Here is a 22,255-nt window from a genome sequence, read left to right as displayed (position 1 = left end):
TATAGACATATCAAGCTGTTTAAACGCGGTCATCCTACGTCCATAAACAAGACGTAGTACAACGCATTGTTCTCTGCTAAATATCAACACCAATTCTCGCGCTCTCAAGGCACGGGGCTATCCCCCCCCCCGGATCCCCCATTGCGGCACCCTCACCGACTCACCTAACCCCGGCCCTGCTCCTCGCCGAGCCGCCTCACCTGCCCCCCCCCCCGCCCCCGCCTGGCTCGCCCCGCGCCCACGTGACCGACCCCTCTCCATCAGCCAGCCCGCGCTATCGGGGGTCCGGAGACGCGCGCTGATAACGACTCCCCCCCACCCCCCCCGCCCCCTCCCCCCGCTCGCCGTGACGCTGAGCAGGCCGCCTCGGGCATCACGCCGCACCCTCCTCCTTCCTTCCTACCTCCTCCACCTCCTGCTGCTGCTGCTGCTGCACCACCTCCAAAGATAAACATCCCCCGTATAGCCTTTAACAGACTGTTGGAGCAAGTGCTGTTAGCGAGTAGCATCCTTTGAAGGCCGGGGCGGCACACGAGGGGGTGGGTGGTCAGCACGACGCCCGGCCGCCTTTGTCTCCCTAGTAGCGATGTTTACACACCGCAGCAGGTACCTTTTTGAGGCCGAATCGACCTAGGGGAGGCCCAGGATCAGTTCAGATAAGCGTCACCGGTGTTGGCCGTGAGCGGGAATCGAACTCGGGACACCGGGTTGATAGCGCAGTGTAGTGCTAACCGCTGCGCCTCCACTCCCCATCACCTCCTCCGACTCCTCCACTCACAGCCCCCCCCCACCCGCTCGCCCCCTCGCCACAACGTGCCAAGAAATGTGTTCATTCATCACCATCAGCCATGATCAGTCCACTGCTGGATGGATGAAGGCCTGCGATGTTGAAGGTCCACCCGGTCCCCGTCTTTGTACGCGCCCATGTTACCATGGCTCCATCCCGTGTGTTTCACATCGATTAGAATGATACTGTAATAGTACTTTGCAGTCCCTCTGCTAATCCACTGCTGGATGAAGGCTTTCGTTAAGATATTTCTCGCCACTCATGGTCGCCGTGGCTGGAAATGTCAGTCAGGATAGACGGGTTCATAGCACAGTGCGCAAGCCACTCGCCCCGCCCGCCGCTTCACTCTGAACTCTGTCGGGCGCAGCAGTGAAGTGAGAGCCGGATGCCCCATCCCAGCAATGAAAGCAGCAGCAGCAGGAGGTAGAGGATTCCAACGTGGGACCAATCTGTGCTGTGGTACTGCAGCAGTGACGATCGCATTCTATCAGTGTTTTGGAATCTGCAATAAATGATAGACTCGCCCCTCCCCTCGCCCCTCCCCCCTCGCCCCCGGGTTGCCTGGAGCAGACACAGAACCGCATGAAGCTGATGGCGGACAACTACGATGACGATTACCACCGATCACTGGGTCGTGGTCCCGTGTCCAACCAGGGACCGTCTCCTGACCAGGCACGTACCCAGCAATGCCACGAAGTGACGGCGACGTCGCCACGGCGCCTGTGCCAGGCTAGGTGCACTTTGAGGCCACGTGAAGTCTCCAATGCTCGCTGACAGGAGGAGGTCCCTGGACAGACCCAGCAGGTGCCATGGGTTGACTGACTGAGATCACTGGCAGATGCACCAGCAGCTGTGCTCCCTACTGTGCCAACTTTCGTACCCACACAAACACACAGATACATACACACACAGAAATATGCATATACATCCATACAGATACATGCATACCTATACAGATACACACAAGTAAATATGTAAATATATGATATATAGATCAGTAATGAGGAGACAAAGGCGGCCGGGCCTGGTGCTGGCCACCCAACCTCGTGTGCCGTGCCGGCCTTCGTAGGTGCGACTCGCTAACAGCACTTTCCTCAAGAGTCTAGTAAGGCTATACGGGGGATCTTTGTATGTTGCCTGACAATGCGTGGTGAGCGTCTCATCAGCCCACCTCACCCTTCCCTCTTTGTCTTTCTGCCCCCTTTGCTCTCCCCCCTCTCCCCTTCTCGGCCCCGCTCGCTTTTCCCTACGGTAGCTTTCACTGATCCCCCCCCCCACTGCCCCCTCACTGCCCCCCCCGTCTCAAACTCCCATGCCCCCCCCCCCTTTTGTCTCCACCTCGCAGGACGATGAGGAGGGAATTTGGGCCTAAACAGAGGCGCCGTGCCCGCCCGAGCAGCTGTTTTGTTCAGAGGGGTGAGAAATGCGTGACCCCAGCGCCCCGTGGGTGTGACCCCGACCCCTCCCCTCCACCAATGCCCCCGCACCCCGCCCCCCTCCACCAGCCCCCGCGGTCTTCACACCTTGCCTCCCCCCCACACCCACCCCACCTGCCTACCTCTACCACCCCCCACACCCCACCTGCCCACCTCTACCACCCACCTCCCCCCCCCACACACCCCACCGAGTCACTGCCACACGGAATGTTCGTTTGCGTTCATGTGCATTTCTGTCATCGCCACGAGGGAGACAAAGGCGGCCGGGTGTGGTCCTGGCCAAACACCGCCTCGTGTGCAGCACTTGCCCAACAATTAAGTTCACACTGTACGGTGGAACTTTGTCTTCGAAGTGTGTCTTTGTCTCTGTGTCATTGGTGACACAGAGACAAAGATCCCCCATATAGCCTTGAACAGATTGATGGGGCAAGGGCTGCGAGCGAGCAGCACCGACGAAAGCCGGCACACACGCGACTCCGCGTGCAGCGTGGTGCCGTGTGGTGCCATGGTTGGCATGCGGGAATGTAAGTGGCTATGTGGGTAAGTAGATAGTTAGGTGTTAAACAGTGAGGTAGAATGGTAGCTAAGTAGTTCGGTAGACATGTCACGCACCTAGGGGGGGGTCAGACATTTGTGACGATGTGTGACGAGCGGGGGGATTGAGAAATAAAATATGACGTCACATCCAAATGCGCAACTTTCAATTAATATAGAAAACACGTTCTATTTAATTAAATATACTTCTTAATACATGTTTTCTCCTACAACATCAGAGTGCAGCGCCACGTTAAATACGCACTACAATGTCAATAGTTTAAAGCGATTTGTTTAATTTGGTGGGGGGGGGCAGAGCTTTGTGACGTCATATTTGAGGGGGGGGGTCTGACTTTTTGTGACGCCGTGTGACGAAGGCGGGAGGGGGGCAAAATCGTCCAAAATCGCGTGACGCCATTTATGGACGGCCCCTTAGTTAGGAATGCAGGTAAATAGGTAGCTAGGTCGACAGCCATACAGGCGGAGAGGTAAGAATGTCGGTATCTAGACCGGCGAGCAGGTGCATCGCCAGGTAGATGGCGAGGTAAGTAGCAAGCTCGCTGAACAGGCAGGTATGAGGAATCCCACCCGGACCACGCTCCCTCGGTCACGTGACACGCCCCCCCCCCTCCCCCCACCGTGGGGCCCAACTGGTTTTGTTGGCGGGCGCGCGTCACGTGATAGCGGGGTGGAGGGGGGGGGGTCACAGCCACGTGACATGGGGGGGGGGAGCGCCAGCTGGGCACACTAATTCACTCATTTGGGGGGGGGGGGGGTGCCTGGTGCCTTCACCGAGGTCCGCGTGACAGAGATAGCTTCATCGCTCCACATCGCATGGAGACACGGGGGCACGGGGACACGGAGACACGGGGGCACGGGGACACGGAGACACGGGGGCATGGAGACACGGGGGCATGGAGACACGGAGACACGGGGCCATGGTGAGGACACAGAAGTACAGATACACGGTAGATGGAACCCACGGGGACTCCCATCAGTTGTAGGCTCCAGGTTAGAACCAGCCTCGTCTCCACCACCCCTGGGACCCGTGCTGCGTTCGTACCGGGCCGGCGGTGCCCTGCTCCCCCTGCTCCCCCTGCGCCCACTCAGAGACCGCCTGCGATCTTGCCGGGTCGGGGGTCCGTGAAGATCTCTGGGGGAGCAGGGGGCCCAGGCGGTATGCCCCCACCCCCACTCCAAAGGGCCCCCTCCCCCGGGTGTCCCCTCCCCCCGACTACTCGTGGCCCCACGTGGCCAGCTGTGCCGTGATGACGTGTGGCTTCCCCCAGCGCTCCCCCTCCCCTCCATCCTCCCAAACTCCATGGGAATTCACGATACTTGTTGGAAAATTTCCTTGGAGGGGGGCGGGGGGGGGGACTTAGAAGAGGATGGAACGCGCCTGCCCCGCCATACGGGACGTCTCTATGGGGCAGCCAGGCCAGCTGGAGGGGGCACGGGCAGGGGGTAGGGATTTGGGGGGGGTGAAAGACAGGGCTACGCAGCCGCTTTGTAGCGCCCGTGGCTTAATTTCTCACTCAATATTTGCGCGTCTCTCTAAGTCTATGGGTCTCTATGTACCTCAGTGGGTCTCCGTGTAAGTCGGTGAGTCTTTGTAAGTGTATGGATCCCTTTGCAAGTCAATGGGTCTCTGTGGGAGTGTATGGGTCTCTATGTAGGTCCCAGGGGTTATGTGTGTGAGTGTGTGTCTCTTTGCAAATTTCTGGACTTAATTTCCCACCGAACGTTGTTTTTTGTGGTCGCTGGTGTCGACTGGAGTAGGTGGCTGGCGCGTGGTGGAGGAGCCGCAGCCCCAGCAAGTGCGGACATTGTTGTCGAGTTGCCAACCGCTACAGGTTCGGCTGAAATGAAGCCCTCGTTATATCGTTAGTGGGGTCCCCAGTGCCCCCCTACACCCACCTCTCCCCCCCTTCCCCCCACTTGTGCTGTCATCATCGTCGTCATCATCAAACAACACGAGGCTTCCGCTCATCATCACCTCCCTCGTGCGTGCCACGTGGTACCAGATGTCCGACGCGTGCACAATTGGCTCGAAGCTAACCACGGAAGCCTCGCTGAGCTTCCGTGTCACTACTGAGTGTCACTGAGTGTCACTGAGTTGGCGCGGTAGATGCTGTCCTGTATGGTTGGAATTTTTACTGGAAATATTGTTACCTTTGTTTAGAGGGGGGGGGGGGGGGTGAATCGCGTAAACGAGGACGCGATTTCCAGTGTCCCCCCCCGTCCCCGCCCGTGTCCATCAGGAATCAGCACGCGTGAACCTACCTTGACCTGCGACCCTTGCACACCTGACCTCCTCCAGGTGTCAGGTGGAATGCAGAACCCCCCCCCCCCCCCCGCTGCACACATGTGGCCCCCTCACCCTGCACACCTGGCCCCCCCTCCTTCCTCCACACCTGGACCACCTCCTCTCCTCACTCCCCGACACACCTGGCCCCCTCCCTCCCCCCGCCAGGCCCCCCCCCTCCCTTCGCCCCGCCACCTGCCCCCCCCCCCTACCGTGACACCCCCCTCCCCTGCCTCCTGTCACGTGGTTGCTCGTGTTTAGTCTGAGCACGGAGCGGGATCTGATTCAATGGGCGAGACACAAAACAACAACAACAGCAGCAGCAGCAACAACATGGCCATTGAACAGCAGCGGCGAGAGGGGAGGGCGTAGATACCCCCTCCCCATCCCCCCCCACTCCCTCCCTAAGCCACTCCCCCCCCTCCCCACCCCCCAACCCCCCTTACAACCTCCGCCCCCCCAAACCAAGTAACTACCCCCACCCCTTATCCGACATCAACCCTACCTCCCCAGCCTCTATTTATGTGCTATGAAGTAGGGCTATTGCCCGGAACGTCGACTCTTATATACGTTGCCTTTCGAGGACATAGTGTAATTGACGAATGATTGTTTTTTTATCCAAATAAGCGCTGTGTATTCGAGTGTAAGAAAGTTTAAATTAAATTATAGATAGGCTGTGTGGTTGTGTCTGGTAATGTGGTGCAGTCTGGTTGTGTGTGGTGTGAGTGGTAGTGTGGTGCGGTGTGGCTGTGTGGTTGTGTGGTGTGTGTGGTAGTGTGGTGTGTGTGGTGTGTGTGATAGTGTGGTGCAGTCTGGTTGTGTGTGGTGTGTGTGTGATAGTGTGGTGCGGTGGTGTGTGGCGTGTGTGGTAGTGTGGTGCGGTGTGGCTGTGTGGTTGTGTGGTGTGTGTGGTAGTGTGATGTGTGTGGTGTGTGTGATAGTGTGGTGCAGTCTGGTTGTGTGTGGTGTGTATGATAGTGTGGTGCGGTGGTGTGTGGCGTGTGTGGTAGTGTGGTGCGGTGTGGCTGTGTGGTGTGAGTGGTAGTGTGGTGCGGTGTGGCTGTGTGGTTGTGTGGTGTGTGTGGTGTGTGTGGTGTGTGTGATAGTGTGGTGCAGTCTGGTTGTGTGTGGCGTGTGTGTGATAGTGTGGTGCGGTGGTGTGTGGCGTGTGTGGTAGTGTGGTGCGGTGTGGCTGTGTGGTTGTGTGGTGTGTGTGGTAGTGTGATGTGTGTGGTGTGTGTGATAGTGTGATGTGTGTGGTGTGTGTGATAGTGTGGTGCAGTCTGGTTGTGTGTGGTGTGTATGATAGTGTGGTGCGGTGGTGTGTGGCGTGTGTGGTAGTGTGGTGCGGTGTGGCTGTGTGGTTGTGTGGTGTGTGTGGTAGTGTGATGTGTGTGGTGTGTGTGATAGTGTGGTGCAGTCTGGTTGTGTGTGGTGTGTATGATAGTGTGGTGCGGTGGTGTGTGGCGTGTGTGGTAGTGTGGTGCGGTGTGGCTGTGTGGTGTGAGTGGTAGTGTGGTACGGTGTGACTGTGTGATTGTGTGTGGTCAGCGTGGTTGGCTACGTACGGTGCAAAAGAAATTCAACATATGCACGTCCATGTGGTGTGAAGCTATGCAACCACGCAGTGATGCTCTCACCCTGTGTCCGTGTGGTGTGGCCGTGTGGTGATGCGGGCACTATGTGTGTACAGAGGACTGGCTCGCCCCCCCCCCCCTCGTTTGCCCCCCCCCACCCCTTTCTCCCGCCCCCACCCCTTTCTCCCCCCATCCCCCCACCCCTTTCTCCCCTCGCGTCTCCCGCACTCAGCGCTAATCCCTGCCCCATTGCCGCCCATTGTGGATGTGACAGGACCGGGCCTCGCTTATCCCGCGTGGGACGGAGGGGAGGGTGCCGAGTCTGGTGGGGGATGGAGGAGAGAGGGAGGTGGGGGTGGTTGGGGGGAGGGGGGGTTGGGGGTGGAGGGGGGAGGGGGGTTACCCCGCCCGGCCCCAGGGAGACGAGGAGTCTAATCGCCCACTTGGGAGTCATCTGGCCCCCCTCCCCCATCTCTGTCACTCTTCCCCCCGCCCGCCCGCCCGCCGCCTCTGCTCCCGTGGCACTGGGAGTGTTAATGCTCTGTGGGTCTCGCGCTGTGCTCGGTTAGTGACACCCGAAGGGGAGGGGGGCGTGGGGGAGGGGAATGGGTAACCGGCCCCGCCCCCGCGTCACAAGTGGTGCAGTGACGAGGTCACGTGCGCTCCCGCCCGCCGACTGGAGACAATTGCGGAAGAAGAACCATGCACGCGCATGGGGCTAGGAGACGGGGTGGCCTCCCTAAGCGCGATTGTCTCCGGAAGCACTTCATTAGCAGTACGGAAGCTCTCAAGGCAAACCGAGTTTGGCATTTTTGTGTTGCCCTGGTTTGTGTCTCCAGAGTTTTAGACACCAGCCCCCCCCCCCCCCCCATTACTGTGGCCGGATCCCTCGCAGCAACAGGAGGGAAGTCTCCGTGATTTTTGGATCATCCTTACGCGAGTTATCGTGGCGATTTTATCTGTACCAGTCGTGGCCATCCCGTAGGTCTACTCAGCCTTAAACGAGAACCGCAGTGTGTTTGTTGAACTTCTTTCGCACCGTACGTAGCCAACCGTGCTAATCGGAGGTGCAGGGGAAGGACAACAGACTAAACACAAAAAGCAGTTCTATGGAAATTAGTTTTCAAATCTAGTAGTACCTGCTGCGTTAGGTAAACAACTACTCTGTCCATGCTAGTATCACAATCCTCCTGTACTCGGAGCACAAAGAGTAATCCAGATTTTTTTTTATGTAGTAGTAAAATGCCAAATATACTATATGTATTATGAGGTTTTTAAAAAATATTTTCTCAATGATTTAAATAATATTTTGGCGAAGAAAATCACGTTAAAAGGAGCACGGATTGAAACGTTAGAGCGATTTTAATTGAACCGTGGTCTTCTGTATTCATTGCCCTCGCCTCTTCGGTGTCACTATCCATCATTATTATTATTAAACGTCTGACAAACTTAATCTTCCACCAGTTCAATTCAACTCAATGTTTATCTGCAACGCAGGAAACCCCGTTTAGCCAGTTACCCAGCTAGTTCCGGCACGCAGCAGCGACGTGTGTGTGTGTGTTGCACTTCTTTCGCACCGTACGTAGCCAACCGTGCTAATCGGAGGTGCGGGTTAGGGTGCGGTAGAGAAGGAGCCCAGCCAGCAGCCAGCAGCCAGGGAACTGGAGGCGGGGATTCTTTGTAGCGGTGGGGCGACCGCTCGAGTGGCTGTTCAGATGGAACCCCGCACGTGGCTTAGCGCTCCTCGCCCAGAAGGGGAGGGGGGCGGTGGGGGGGGGGCGGTGGGGGGGTAGGGGGGCGGTGGGGGGGGGGCGTGTTGATGCAAGTCCCCATTTTTCAGGAGGGGGTATAGGCGGTCCATGTACGGTTGTGGCGGGGGGGGGGAGTAACCGTGGTGTTTGGGGGGGGGGGCGGTGGTGATTCTGCGTGCCGACAGAAAGGCGATATCGGTCGCGGAAGGGGCCCCATCCCATGCCCCTTTGAAGTGAGGAGCCGAGCCCATCAGGACTCAAAACACACCTCGCCCACTGCCGGCGCAGCTATGCGGGTTATGCGCGGGGCTCACCTTACCGCGCGCGCCGGGCCCCCTCTACCCATCCCCCCTCGGCCCCCTCCGCTTGCCCGCCCCCCCCCCCCCAAATTGTCACAAGCAGCAGCCCGAAGGTTGCAGTACGGCAGTCGAGAAAGTAGGAGCGTGCTAGTGCGGAGGAAGAGCGTGGGATCGGCGGGACACACAGAGATGGCCACTTCGCGTCACCGCCTCCAGCCGCCAGAGGCCGCGATGTTTCTCCGCGATCTTCCGAGAGCAGCGGCGGCGGCGATTGAACGGAATCGCGATTTACGAAACGCGACGATTCGTGAAATCACCGGGAGAGGATGAAAGTGGTGGTGGGGGGAAGGTGGGGGGAAGGCGGGGGTGATTCCCCCGGTCCTCCCCGGGGGCGCCCCCCCCAACCCTGACAGCTCCCCCCCCCACCCCCCACCCCATCAAAGCGGCAGCACTGGAGATGGGGGTGGGGGTGGGGGCGGGGAAGCCATCACCAGCGAAGCTATTTCCCTACAACCAACAATTACCGCTCAGGTGCCCTCTCCACTCGGACGGCCTGCTCTCCCCTCGCCATGCAACCCGCAATTACCGCGGCCAATTACCGCGGCCCAGTCTCGAGCCCCGGGCACCGCGCTCGCAAGCGGCTCCCGATCTCCCCCCCCCCTCCTCCTCCACTATGACCCCCCCCCCCCCCAGAATTGGTTCCAGCAAGCCCGACCCGATACGAAGAGGGACGTCTGGACCGCGCCGCGCGTGTGCACGTTCAGTGTATGCGTCGAGCGATGGGGGGGGGGGGGTCCCTTGTCTCAGGCGGCGTTCGGCAGCTCGGCAGCAGCGGGTCAAGCGAGCGAGCCGGGGCCCTGATGAGACGCTGCGTGTCCGCACCGCTGCAGAGTCGCGCTTGTGTTGAACTACTGTGGCCGATTGTATCGGACTCACTCCCGGGAGGAAAGCCGTGTGGCTGATGGGATGTGAAACAAAAACAGATACTTTTTGTACGTAGAGAGAACAAATGAGGGACGTTTAGATGTTAAGTTTGCTTTGAACATTCTCCACAACGACTCCTTCATCATATCTGTGGGCGCCCTGGCGAATCTTTCAATAAAGTTCCAGCCTTTATCCGTAGCGCACTAATAATAACAACACTCCACCACGTGTGTTGTGTGTGACCAGAGTGAGAACTCGAGAGAGCAACACGCGGAGTCTCTTTTCAAGGGTAACGTGGAGGCATCCGTCTGCCAGTAAGGGGGCGATGATTGCTGCTGTGTGGTCTAGCCTAGGGACACCCCCAGCGGCAGCTGTCCCTGGGCACGAGTCTGCCAGTAGGGGGGCGATTATCCCTGCTGCGTGTGTGCGTGTGATCCCAAATGAGTAACTTGCGGCGTCGTTATAGACAATTAGGAAAACTTGGTCCATGATGCCGGCACACAGTAGACCACTCTTTGCGAATAACGCCACGGGATCTCGAACGTCTGTTGTGAGTGAAGCAGACGGTAGTAGTAGTAGTGTTATAGTTACCACTCACTGCAGTAATAACCAGGGCGGTCGCTGGGTGCGAACCCGGAATCTCTACAACGTCCACATGGAGCTCTCCCCCTGCTTTTGTGAGAAATCTTCCTATGATGTGTGTGTAGCTCAGAGGTGGCAACGCTACCCCAACTCCTTCCGCCACCACCCTTTGATCCGCCCCCACTGCCCCCGCGACTCTGATCCCCTCCGTGAATGCGAACCCAGAATGGTTTCGGGTCTCCCTGCAGCTGTGGTGCGTTGATGATGATGGTGGTGAGAGGCAAATTAACCACCAAGTATATTAATCACCAGCGCTGAGCCCTGGGTCATGTGGCGATGGGTGGATTCATCGATCCGTTCTCGAATCGCGGTGTGATGAACCGGGGATGTTTACCGGACACCGGTAAAGAGGTGAAGGTGCAGCCCTGCAAGTGCTTGCTCACGCCACTGTTTGCGAGCCCTTCTATAGAAGGGGGGGGGATATTTTGCCCACACTTGCACACTGGGCAGATGTCTTGGAAGAGCTGGAGAGTGCCCACACATGACCCCACCACGCACGACTTGCCGATGTACCGTCTCGTGCCCATGTATAGTGCCGTGGGGTCACGAACGAGGCCGTGTGATTGTAACGAACGTGCCCACCGCTTCAACTGCCCCCATGGGATTCGCGACTCGGGGTCGTCACAATCTGTGATCATGAACATCACGATGCGATGTTGGGGGGGGGGGGGGGAGGCGATGTGCCCCTCCCCTCCGTTTGACCCCTATGACCCCTTTCCTGTGCCCCCCCCCCCCACTGCCCCATCCCGCCGACCCCCAGATGAGCCACGTGAATCGACTCCACCTACAGCCTCCTCCCCATGACCCCGCTCCCCAGCCAGCGCCCAGCCCCGCCCTTCTGCAGGGACCCCCCCCCCCCCCATCCCAGAATCAAGCAGCCCCCCCAAATCCCCCTCCTGCCGCCTGACGATGGGGGGCCGATGTACCCCCACGAGCCTCACCCCCACACGCTCGAGCCCGCTCCCCTTTGGCGGCCAGGACCCCCGGCAGATGCGAGGATCGAGCGCAGCGCGGCGCAGGTACCTCTCCACCCCCTCCCCCACAACACCGCGCCCGCCCAGCCACCTTTGTCTTCCCGGTGCTGATGTGTAATCAGCGCACCCCGGGCAGGCCCCACATAATCGCCACTAATGTTAGCCGTGGGCGGGTGTCCAACTCGGGTCACGGGGTGTGCAGCGCTGCGCCTTCACCACTTCGTCACGTGTCCTGTGGGAGCAGCTCCCGTGTCAATCCGCGCCGTGCCGCTCGTGCAAGGCAGCTGACCATACTTCTCCTCGCTGGTCAGCCTGGGCCTACGTCTCGTCTAACGCTGGGGTTGAGCTACCCCCCCCCCCCCCCCCCCATCGTTTAACTCGAGGAGAGCGATGGGGAGCTGAGGTGGAGGTGATGGGGGTGAAGGGGTCGGAGTCGTGGCGAGAGGGGAGAAGTGCTAAGGAGGGCGGGGAGTGGCGCGGGGGGTGGAGGGGAGGGGGTAACGGGGGGTGGAGGGGAGGGTGCGGGTTGTGGGGGAGGGGGAGAGTTCAGATCCCGCTCGGGTCAAAATGTCGACGACAGCTGTTGGAGCAGCGAGCTCGGAGATCTGTCAGGGTCAGGGAGCCGGACACGTGGGCGTGGAGGGCGGGGGGGGGCACGGGGGGGGACACGGGGGGTGGCACGGGGGAGGGACACGTGGGCGTGGAGGGCGGGGGGGGGGACACAGGGTGGGGACACGGGGTGGGGGATACGGGGGGGACGACACGGGGGGGGGGGGGGGACACGAGGGGGGGGGGGGGGTCTGGGTGCCAGTGCGAGAGGGGAAGGAGGTTTCGGCTGGAAGAAGGAGACACCCCGACCGCCAACTCGCACGCACACACAAAGACAAAGGTCCCCTGTATAGCCATACCAGAGTGATGGGGCAAGTGTTGTTAGCGAGCATCTATGAAGGCCATACACGCACACGCACATCCATATAGACATCACACACACACACACAAGTCACCCACCACACACGAACATAAACACACAAAGACACGCAAACACCCGCACACACACACGTCTCACACTCGCAGAACACACATCACCCACACATGCACAGATCTCCCTTATAGCCTTCCACGCGCTGTCGGGGCAAGTGCTGTTCGCGAGTAGCAACCCACGAAGGCCGGGGCGCAACACGTAGGGGGTCGTGTGGCTAGCACCGCGCCCGGCCGCCTTTGTCTCTCTGGCGCTGACGTGTACGGGGCGCACCAGGTACTTATTTGAGTTTAGTCGATGGCGTGTTGGCAACTCGTACCCCTCACAAGACGCACTGGGCAGTGTGAAAGAGTAGGCCGAATACTCTGTACAGGAGCTCTGGAGTGGAGGCCAGCACGGGCGTGTGCAAGTGCTTGCAGGGCTGCCCCTTTATCTGCATACCGTACAACAGCACTAACGACAAGCAAACTTAACATATTCGTCAATGACACCACCGTACTCTAAATGCAAACCAATGTAATGGGCGACGTTTCGGGCAATGACCCTTCTTCATAAAGAAGAGATGGAGCATTCCAGAGAGATTGACTGAATGGCGACGAGGATGATGATGATGATGATGACGACGATGATAGTTGCGGACCGCGCTGTCGGATCGATGCCGGGTGGCCAGACTCTGCATTCAGCTCGGGCGGGTGGCAGAGAGGGGGGGAGGGGCCGGGGGGGGAGGCTGGGGGAGGGTAGCTGGGGGGGGGGGCTGGGGGAGGGGCTGGGGGAGGGGCTGGGGGGGGGGCTGTTGGGGGGGGGGGGGCTGCTCGCGCTGCAATTCGCGCCCCGGTGCTGGAATTTGCATCACAAAAACAGACAATGGATGAGACATCTTAATCCCTGTGGGTCTACCCCCCCCCCCTAACTACCCTGCCCCCCCCCCTCACGGAACCCCCTCCTCCTCCTCCTGATCCCCCGTCTCTCTCTGCTTCCACCGCGCACACATAGCCCCCCCCCGACCCCCCACATCCCCCTCCCCCCGTGTTTGTCCCGCGAGCTGAGTGCCGCCTCATTTACCAGGACAAACAGGGGGGGGGGTGCTCGCCCCCCCATCCCCCACATCCCCCAGCCCCTCCCCCCAACTCCACCCCAACACCCCCCCACCCAACTGCGCTGCCTCTCAGTGAACTATACAGCCCCCCGCCCCCTCCTTGTCAACCCATAATAACCCCCATTGCGCAATGGGGGTTATTTGACCATACTTCACCACGCTGGTCGGTAGAAGTGCGGAGGGACACAGGAGCGGTTTAGATTTGGCTCGCCACTGATATGAGCCGTGGCCAGGAATCAAACTCAGATGGTCCTCTTCAGAGCGTGTAGGTGCGCGCATGCGAGTGTGTGTCTGTGTGTGTCTCTGTGTGTGTCTGTGTGTGTCTCTGTGTGTGTGTCTGTGTATGTCTGTGTGTGTCTCTGTGTATGTCTCTGTGTGTGTCTCTGTGTGTGTCTCTGTGTGTGCGCGTTAATTATGGGAGCGGTAGCGTAGCGGTTAGCGTGCTGTGCTACGATCCTGGCGTGACGAGTGCGATTCCCGCTCACAGCCAACACCAGCTACGATTATCTGAACCAGTCCTGGGCCTACCTAGGTCGACTCAGCCTCAAATGAGTACCTGGTGTAGCGGTGTGTAAACATCGCCACTTGGGATACATGTGCTGGCCACCCACGCCCTCGTGTGCCGTTAATAGCACTTACCCCAAAAGTATGTTGAGGCTATACGGGTGATCTTTGTCTTAATGATGGGGATAATGGTGACCGTAATTATAGTGATGATGATGATGATAACAATGATGAGTCTTAAAACGATGAAGTTGACCCCCGTGATGTTCATGATAATGATGGTTGTCACGATGATGATAATGATGAATCTGATGAGGCTGGTGATCGTGGCCAGTGACGATGATAACCGTGATGCTCATCATGATGATGATGATGGTGACGACCATGAAAATGACGATGACGTCGGTCCCCTACCGCCCCCCCTCTCGTCTCCCATCCCTGCCGCTGCTGCTGCTGCTATTACCGCGTAATGGCAGCTTTCGAAGCAAAACCCCAGAGCAGGGCCTGTGATTTGGGTCTCTGTGAAAAGTGGAACAATTGAGGTGGGGGCTCCCCCCTCCCTCACATCCCCACACAACTCCCATCCATCCCCTTACACTGGCCAAGAGGGGGGGGGGGGCAGCCGTTCGTGGTTGCCGTGGCCACGCAGAAAGCATTCTGGGAATTCGCGGGGCGCGAAGGTAACCCAATCTGAGACCAACTTGACCTCTGACCTGTCGTTTAAAAAAATAGAGAAAAAAACCCCATCGCGAGCAGGAGAGAGGAGCGGAGGGCGCGGGATGCGAGCGGAGCAATTTGTGCCGCGGATTCCCACCCCCCCCTCCCGAGAGCGATCGCGCACGCGAGGCAGCGGAGCGACGCGGTTGGGGCCACCGCGTCGTCAAAACCGTCTCGATTCGTGTCGTGAGCCCTCCTCCACCCGACGCCGCCAATTAAGTCAGGTTCGTCGCGTGAACAAAGCGTGGGCTGATGTATGGCCCGCTTCAGCACCACCCGACGGCTCGCTGATAGTTACAACCAGAACGATCACGCGAGTTGACAAATATATTCCTAATATTCCCACTCCACCATTTTCACCAATTCATTCCGCCAAGTGGAATTTTTTTTCATTTTCTGGTAAAAAAAACGAATTCTTGGTCACATATATTTTGTTTATTTTTAACCATCATTTTGGGGATGTTTGGCCAATACCGGGTTACCTTTCTCAACCCCGGCAGGTTATGGGCGCTCCCAGCTCACCGCGAATCGCCCGAGGGGCGAGGTTACGCGTCAACACCCCGCGCGGTGTTCGAGATTCCTGGCAGATACAAAAACGACGAAGATCCCCCATGTCGCCTCGAGCAGACTGTTAGGGCAAGGGCTGTTGGCCGGCGCCGGGTACTTGTTTGAGGCTAAGTTGACTTAGGGGATGCCCAGAACCGGCTCAAATAATCGTCACTGATAAAGATCACCAGTATAGCCTTTACAGACTGTTGGGGCAAGTGCTGCTATCGAGCACCTATCAAGACCTGGCACGGCACACGAGGGGGTGGATAGCCAGAACCACGCCTGACCGCTTTTGTCTCCCTAGTGGCGATGCTTACACACCGCACCAGTTACTTATTTGAGGTTGAGTCGACATAGGGGATGTCCAGGACCGGTATCAAATCATCGTCACTGGTGTTGGCCGTGCGCGGGAATCGAACTCGGTTCGCCGGGTTCATATCGCAGCGCACTAACCACTACACCACTGCTCCCCCACACACGCACGGAAACACACACCGACAAACACACGCAAAGACAAACACGTGCACACACACCCATAGACAACACGCGCGCACACACAAAGACAAACACGTGCACACACGCACACACGTGCACACACACACACTACAGTATAGACAAACACGTGCACACACGCACCCACGTGCACACACACATAAACAAACACGTGCGCACACGCACACACACACGTGCAAATACACATAGACAAACACGGGCAGACACTCACACGTGCACATGTGCACACACACACACACCCACACATAGACAAACACACACACGCACACGTAAAACACACGCGTCGACAAACACGTGCACACACACACACACGCGCGCGCACATCGCCCATTCGCTAACAGCTTCCTGCCACGGTTGCCGGTCTAATGGCTCTTGTTGCCGCTGCTGTTGCCACGGGAGATTTATTGGAGCTGGAATTTTGCACCAAACTTCCTGAGCACTTTTACGGGGAGAGGAGAAAAGGGGGGGCGGGGGTGCGGGGGGGCGACCTGGGGCGGGCAGTGGGGTGGAGGGAGGCGGGAGTCGAGGGGCTATCGTCTGTGACCGGTTTCGACATTCAGTTTCTCATCAGCAGAGCCGGGTTTGCTTGAAGCAATGTTGGTGAACTGCCCAGATGTGTCGTGGCGAGCACTCTCCCTCTCTGTTAGATATGGGGCCTCGTTAGCTGGAAAGTCAATAGCAGCAGGCTGATGGACTAAAGCGGACAGTTTTGTCGTGGACACAGAATAGATTTCCGATTCTATTTTCTTCAACAGACAATGCCACACAACGACGCATAGTGAGATTGCGAACTGCAAAAGACAAAAGACCCCCCCCCCGCATAGCCTTCAAAGACTGTTGGGGCAAGTGATGCTAGCGAGTAGCAACTATGAAGGCCGGTAAGGCACACGAGGGAGTGGATGACCAACAACCACAGCCGGCCGCCTTTGTCTCCCCAATGATAATGTGTATTTACACATCGCACCAGCTACTCGATTAAGGTTGAGTCAACCTAGGCGATCTCTGAGGCTAAGGAGACCCGGGGATGCAACCCAAGTTATTCCGACCAGCAAGCCAAATATATCTCCGCGCATAAAACAAACAGACAGACAAGAGGCGATTACAAATGTAAAATGCGACTCCCCGCGGTATAATGTAAATAATTTATATAGCTCAGAATGGATGATCCGCGGTCCTCTCGCGCAGGGCGCCACGGTGGCTAGGAGATGTTAACGACCTCGCCTGGTATACAGGAGGACATGGGTTCGATCCCGACCCTGACGCCGGATCTATATTTGTAGTTTGCGTGTCTCTCTCTCCGTGGTCGCGTGGATTTTTCTCCGGGTCCTCCGGGTTTCCCCTCCACATTTAGAAACACGCGTATAGAGTGTTTGTCTGCTCTACATTTCCACGTGACAAGCTGCTTCGTTGAGCTTTCATTTGTGGGCAGGTCGCTTCTTAAAAGAAGAGCTACATAGCTCAGCGGGCCTTGCCTGGTAAAATAAAAAATAGTGTATTCTTTGTATCGAGCCAGAGATTCACAAACTCGGGGGGCATCGCCAACCTCCCACGTGTTTAACCGATCGGCTCACACACACTGCTCGTGCCTGATGATAGATAGGAGGGTTGGTTGGGGGGGGACCGGGACACATCATGGGTAGAAGAGGAATCAAATCCATACTCTTTGGTTATTTCGGTAAAGTCACGTAGGTAGAAATAAAATAAAATAAATCACGACGGGTGGAACGCAACACAAGCGCCCGTCTTCAGGTGCCAATCGCGACAGCTGCGATGTCTGCTGCGAGCAACACGAGGTGCACTCCGCGTTCGTGCTCGAGGCGGTGACGGGGCCTCGCGGCCGCGCGTTCTCTGCGGTCGTTGCAGAGGTTCGCGGTTCGAATCCAGCGGCCGCCCTGGTTAACACTGCGCTGCGTGGTGTTAACCACGGTAATACTACGACTGCGCGCACATCTGCTTCACTCAGTGCAGTAGACGTTCGTGATCCCGTGAGGCACATTGTGTGCCAGCGTCAGAGTCCGGAAGTTTCACGAAAATTAGAAAAATTACACCGCAAAAATTACTCCGGTTGGGATTACACACAACAACCGCCATTCGCCACTAAGTGGCGGTGACGTCACCACGGCAATTGTGCCAGGCCATGTGCACCTTGAGGCCACGTGAAGTGTCGAACGCCCGCTGGCAGGTGGTCACGTGGTAGACCCAGCAGGTGCCACGGGTCGACTGACTGAGATGACACACACAGCAGCAGCCACAATCATTTTCCCGACTACTGCGAAAACCTGGCAGGATCCTCCTGAAAGAGAGTCACGAGACTCAGAGAGGCTTCCCTAGTTGAACAAGGAGATGGATGCACACACACACACGTGCCGCGTGTGTGTGTGTGTGCATCCATCCATGATGCTGCTGCTTTGGCAATGGTGCACAAACAACACAAACAACAACCACTCAGCACTCTCCTTGTCAACAACAACTTGTCAACAACAATAACTCTACACGTTCCTTGTCAACAACACTCTGGCCTTAAAAAGTAAACGTATATAATAGGCTACGTTGCAGGCAATGACCCATATCCACAACACATCGAGAGACCAGGGAGGTAGAGCAGGCACGAGTTGGAGAGAACACTCTATACCACGGGGTCTGATGAGAATTAAAACAAATTGTTTTAAAATAATGCAATGAAATTGGAATCGTAAATCCATCTGTGCGGGCCTCTTTCTCCTCTTCCCCCGTCCCTCTCTCCCTCAGCTCTCCAAGGAACGGAGTCCCTCCCTCGGGACCCCGTCCAGGGGAACCTCTTCAAGCCCCGCTCCCGGCCTTCCCTCCGGATCGACCCCGCACGAACCCCCTCAGACCCCATCATACCCACTTGGACCCCGCTCTCACGGGGCCCCCCACCAACCCACCCGCGGCCGCAAGCCTTGAGGGGGGACACAGCCCCCTCTCCCCCTACCCACCGCGAGTTGCTCCTCAGTCGAATGCAAAAGCAGACCACGGGAAACGAGACCCCTACTGCTCCACCAGATCCACGTGGAGCTCCACCAGATCCACGTGGAGCTCCACCAGATCCACGTGGAACTCCACCAGATCCATGTGGAGCTCTACCAGATCCACCTGGATCACCACGGGATCCACATGGAGCTCTACCAGATCCACCTGGATCTCCACGGGATTCACCACACACACACCGGGTGCTAAACCACAGAGGCCCAGTCACTGTGAACCGGTGGAGCCTGAGCCCTTCACGGCTCCACCAACTCAACCACATTGCAAATACAGATGCATACACGTACATACAGGTATACACGTATACAGATCATAATCCACGAAACCAGATAACCCACGAAAACAAGATCATCACCCACGACACCAGATGATCACCCATGAAACCAGATGATTGACCATGAAACCAGATGATCACCCATGAAACCAGATGATCTCCCACGAAACCAGATGATTGCCCATGAAACCAGAAGATCGCCCATGAAACCAGATCGTCACCCACGAAACCATATTATCACCTACGACACCAAATCATCACCCACGACAGAACTCACGCAACCAGATCACAGATCACGGACCAAAAAAAAACCAGAGCACAAACCTCACGAACGAACCACGACGGTTGGCCAGGTGGACATCTCATCGTCTCGTTGATTCGTCCCATCGCTGGTCACGAGGAGGAACCGGACACGTGCGAGTTTTTTGCACCTACAGAAAAAATCAAAAATCGGACGGAAAATTGACGATTCTGCCGACGCGTGGCCATGCTGCTGATGATGATGGTGGTGAATTCCAGAGGAGGCGAAGCTGTTCCCGGGCCGGGCTCTTCCCTGCGCCTGGTGTCAATGTCGATATGTGTTTGTGTTTTATAAGATGTAACTCAGCAACATACAACAACAACATCAAACACGCGCACGCACACATACAGAGCGGGGTGGGGAGAGGGGCGACGATTCTCATCGATGCCGAACGGAGCTTCCCTTGTGAACAGAAACAGCTGCTCAACCGAGCAGAGAGAACGAAGAGACTGAGATGCACCCGGTTGGACTCTGGGCGCGGGTGCGTCTCGCGTCGCGCGAGTGAGGGAGCGGCCGAGTGTGCGCGCCGCGCGATTTGCATGGTCAGTAGCCGTACGTTGTGTATCGACGATGCAAGCAACCCCGACTCCCACGCCCTCCCCACGGATGTGACCCCCTCCTCCTCCCGCCCCCACGTCCTACAAACCCCCGTTTGTATCAGGTGTCCCTTTAACACTGCGTTTTGTAAGCGCATGGTAAGATAGGGATGGAGATGCGTGGTGTGGGTGGTTAAGGTGGGGAGGGGGTGGGGGCAACTCAGAGGCGATGCCACTTTGACGTTGTCTTTAGTGCAACGCGGTCGGCGCCGTCGCTGCTTCCGAGGCGGCGCTGAGCGGGGGGGGGGGGGCCTGGCGGGCGGGTGGACTACGAGCCCGGTTCTAGCGCCGCGGCGCCGAAGGGGCCACCGGGGGGGGGGGGGGGCTCTGGTGGCGAGGTCCGCGGTCCAGGCGGATCGCCGATCCCGGCAGTGGCCGCACAAGCTCGTCCCGCGCCCCCCTCGCCTCCACCCCGCCCGCCCTGCCCGCGGCCACAACGCCGCCCCCCCCCCCCCCTCCACGCCGCCGCCCCCCTCGAATGGGAAGAGTCGACACGAGCGACTGCTGGCGGCTGCCTCCTTCTCGCTATGCACACCGCCCGCTCCGGGTGGTCACCCGGGACTCGAACCGGACATCATTTTGTCTGGAGCGGAGTCGGATTGAAACAAACTCGTGCCAAGTCGGTCGCGTGTTCCCCCGACCCTCAATCTCCAATCTCTACCCTCGTACCCCCCCCCCTCCCCGACACACAACCTCGTTGCCCCTCCCTCCGCAGGGGCCACATGGCAGGCAGCACGGAGTGCGCGGAGCTCCGAGGCGACGGGGTCCGGGTGAGAACTTCACCTCGCGACCTCGCGGGGGCACCGTGCGCGTCCGGACCGCCGTGTGTGCGCGTGCGGCGTGTGTGTGTGTGCGTTATGTGTGTGTGTGTACACGTGCGTGTGCTTGTCGAGAGCGGTGGTGCAGTGGTTAGCGCGCTGCGCTACGAACCCGGCGACCCGAGTTCGATTTCCGCTCACGGCCACCAAGAGTGGTGAACATTTGAACCGGTCAAGGGCCTTTCTTAGGTCGACTCAGCCTTAAATGAGTACCCGGTGCGGTGTGTAAACATCAGCACTGGGGGGACAAAGGCGGCCGGGCGTGGTGTTGGCCACCCACCCCCTCGTGTGCTGTGCCAGAATTCATAGGTGCTCGTTAACAGCACTTGCCCCGCACAGCCTGTTAAGGCTTTTCGGGGGATCTTTGTCTGTCCGTGTGCGTTGCTCGCAGCCCACGGTGCTCGCCCCCCCTCCCCGACCCCTCCCTACCCCCCGACCCTTCTGCACCCCGCCCCTCGCCGTTGGAGATGACGGTGGTGGCCGTGGTGGAGATAGCAAAATGCGTTTTCGCCACAAAATAAATCCGGATGAAAGTCGCCAACAACAGTCGCCAGCAACAGTCGCGGCAGCCCGCGAGGATCGGGCAGCAGGAGAGGGCAGAGGGGCGCGGATTCGAGTCCCCGCGCTCTCAGCCACCGCGCCCTCCGCCACCACCGCCACCACCACGGCCACCACCGCCCCAAACTCACAGGGCGCCAGTCTTCCAGTGGTGATGTCGAATTGATCATCATCGTCATCATCATCACCCTCGTCATCATCATCATCGTCGTCATCATCATCCTCGTCGTCATAATCGTTATCATCGGGGTTTTAATTCGTGGCCATGATGTTCGTGATGAAGGTGGTGGTGGTGATGCTGCTTATGATGATGGTGATGATGACCAACTCCACACGTGGGTCCCTTTGCCACTGACGCTCATAACCTCGGGCTTGTAGGGGTCACGTGACTGACTTAGCGGTCACGTGACTGACTTGGCGGTCACGTGACTGACTTGGCGATCACGTGACTGACTTGGCGGTCGCGTAACTGACTTGACGGTCACGTGACTGACTTGGTGGTTACGTGACTGCCTTAGTGGTCACGTGACCGACTTTGCGGTCACGTGACTGAAACGACTGCATGGGTGTTCGCGGTTGTGCCGTGTAGCCTTGCGGTGCGTTCTCTCCAGTTCTTCGTCACGATTTCCGACGTTCCGCTGCCCGCGCTGGGAGCCTCTCCAGCCAAACAATCCCGCGGCACACCCCCCCCCCCCCCCGCAAACGCATCGGACGGAGATGAAGCGGCACGTTGGGTAACCTCGCGGTCACGACTCGGGCCGGGTGGTCACGGCTCGGGGTGGAGTTCAGTGGCGGTGACGTCGTTGGGTCGTCAATGTCACCCGGGTCGACACGGCCTGGGGGTCGGGTCGGGTCACGTGGGGCCGCGCCACACCGTGGGATCCTCTCCCAGGTTCCACCATTAAAGTTTTGCCTCAAGCGACCGCGTCTCGCCCCCCCCGCGTGTTTCCTGGACGCGCGTCTCACGCGAACCCGCGGGGCCCAGCGGAGTGGAGGGGGGATGAGGATGGATGTGCAGAGATGAGCAGAGATGAGGGATGTGGCGGAATGTGGAGGGATGATGAGGCGTGAGAGGGGATGTGGAGGGAGCGACCGGCTTCTGTTACCCGCGGCAC

General features: G+C 58.3%; 1 protein-coding gene across 3 annotated transcripts in view; it reads left to right on the top strand.

The window, feature by feature from the left end:
• The window catches only part of LOC144934873 (ELKS/Rab6-interacting/CAST family member 1-like), a 78,137-nt gene extending 56,011 nt beyond the window's left edge, over positions 1–22,126 (top strand). The window contains exons 17-20 of one of the 3 annotated variants that reach the window (XR_013637213.1): positions 1,358–1,459; positions 2,133–2,203; positions 11,016–11,274; positions 18,336–22,126. Coding sequence is in view for 1 of the 3 variants with exons in the window: in XM_078861121.1 (XP_078717247.1) it covers positions 1,358–1,459; positions 2,133–2,159 (129 nt within the window). In the remaining 2 variants the exon portion in view is untranslated. The remainder of the gene's footprint in view (positions 1–1,357; positions 1,460–2,132; positions 2,204–11,015; positions 11,275–18,335) is intronic. The other 2 variants (XR_013637212.1, XM_078861121.1) reach the window with 2 other exon arrangements.
• Positions 22,127–22,255: the final 129 nt, after the last annotated feature.

Source organism: Lampetra fluviatilis, chromosome 11 (genome assembly GCF_964198595.1).
Source record: "Lampetra fluviatilis chromosome 11, kcLamFluv1.1, whole genome shotgun sequence".
NCBI lineage: Eukaryota > Metazoa > Chordata > Hyperoartia > Petromyzontiformes > Petromyzontidae > Lampetra > Lampetra fluviatilis.
This window is presented reverse-complemented; position numbering and strand designations above follow the sequence as displayed.